The following is a 487-nucleotide window of genomic DNA, read 5'->3' as shown; positions in this document are numbered from 1 at the left end:
AGTAGTAGTAGTAGTAGTAGTAGTAGTAGTAGTAGTAGTATTAGTAGTATTAACGGTATTGCAAAGAAGAGAGCGTGGCAGTACCATCATGTGTTTTGAAAGTCGATCATGAGGAAATATGACGGTGTGATCACTGGGATCGTAACGAACTTCTTGTGAAAGAGAAGCACTGAGATTGGTGGGATCAAATGAGACACTTTGACTTCCCTCATCATCCAATTCGAGTTTACGCCGTGGAGAACCCCCATCAGAGGAACAACCGGAAGGGACATCATCTATCTGTCCGAAAATAACCCCAATAGGTTTATTATCAATATTCTTACGAGTACTAGTAGTAGTAACAGTTTTGTTGTTGTTGCTCTTGTTGTTGTTGCTGTTCCCATTGTTGGTTTGAAATAAACTCAGTTGACGTCCCCTTTTAGCTGGTGCCATGTCAACCTAAAGGAAAAAAATAAATAAATAAATAAATAAATAAATAAATAAATAA

At 37.6% G+C, this 487-nt stretch overlaps 1 protein-coding gene across 1 annotated transcript; it reads right to left on the bottom strand.

The window, feature by feature from the left end:
* On the bottom strand, positions 1-432 carry TM35_000321820 (uncharacterized protein; the record flags this gene model as incomplete). The annotated part of the gene is made up of 1 exon (XM_029028809.1): positions 1-432. A coding segment is annotated over one exon (432 nt), but the record flags the coding sequence as incomplete, so codon positions are not given.
* Positions 433-487: the final 55 nt, after the last annotated feature.

The sequence above is a fragment of the Trypanosoma theileri genome (assembly GCF_002087225.1).
Source record: "Trypanosoma theileri isolate Edinburgh chromosome Unknown TM35_Tth_32_V1, whole genome shotgun sequence".
Taxonomy (NCBI): domain Eukaryota; phylum Euglenozoa; class Kinetoplastea; order Trypanosomatida; family Trypanosomatidae; genus Trypanosoma; species Trypanosoma theileri.
The sequence above is the reverse complement of the archived record's forward strand: the minus strand, read 5'-3'. Positions and strand labels throughout refer to the sequence as shown.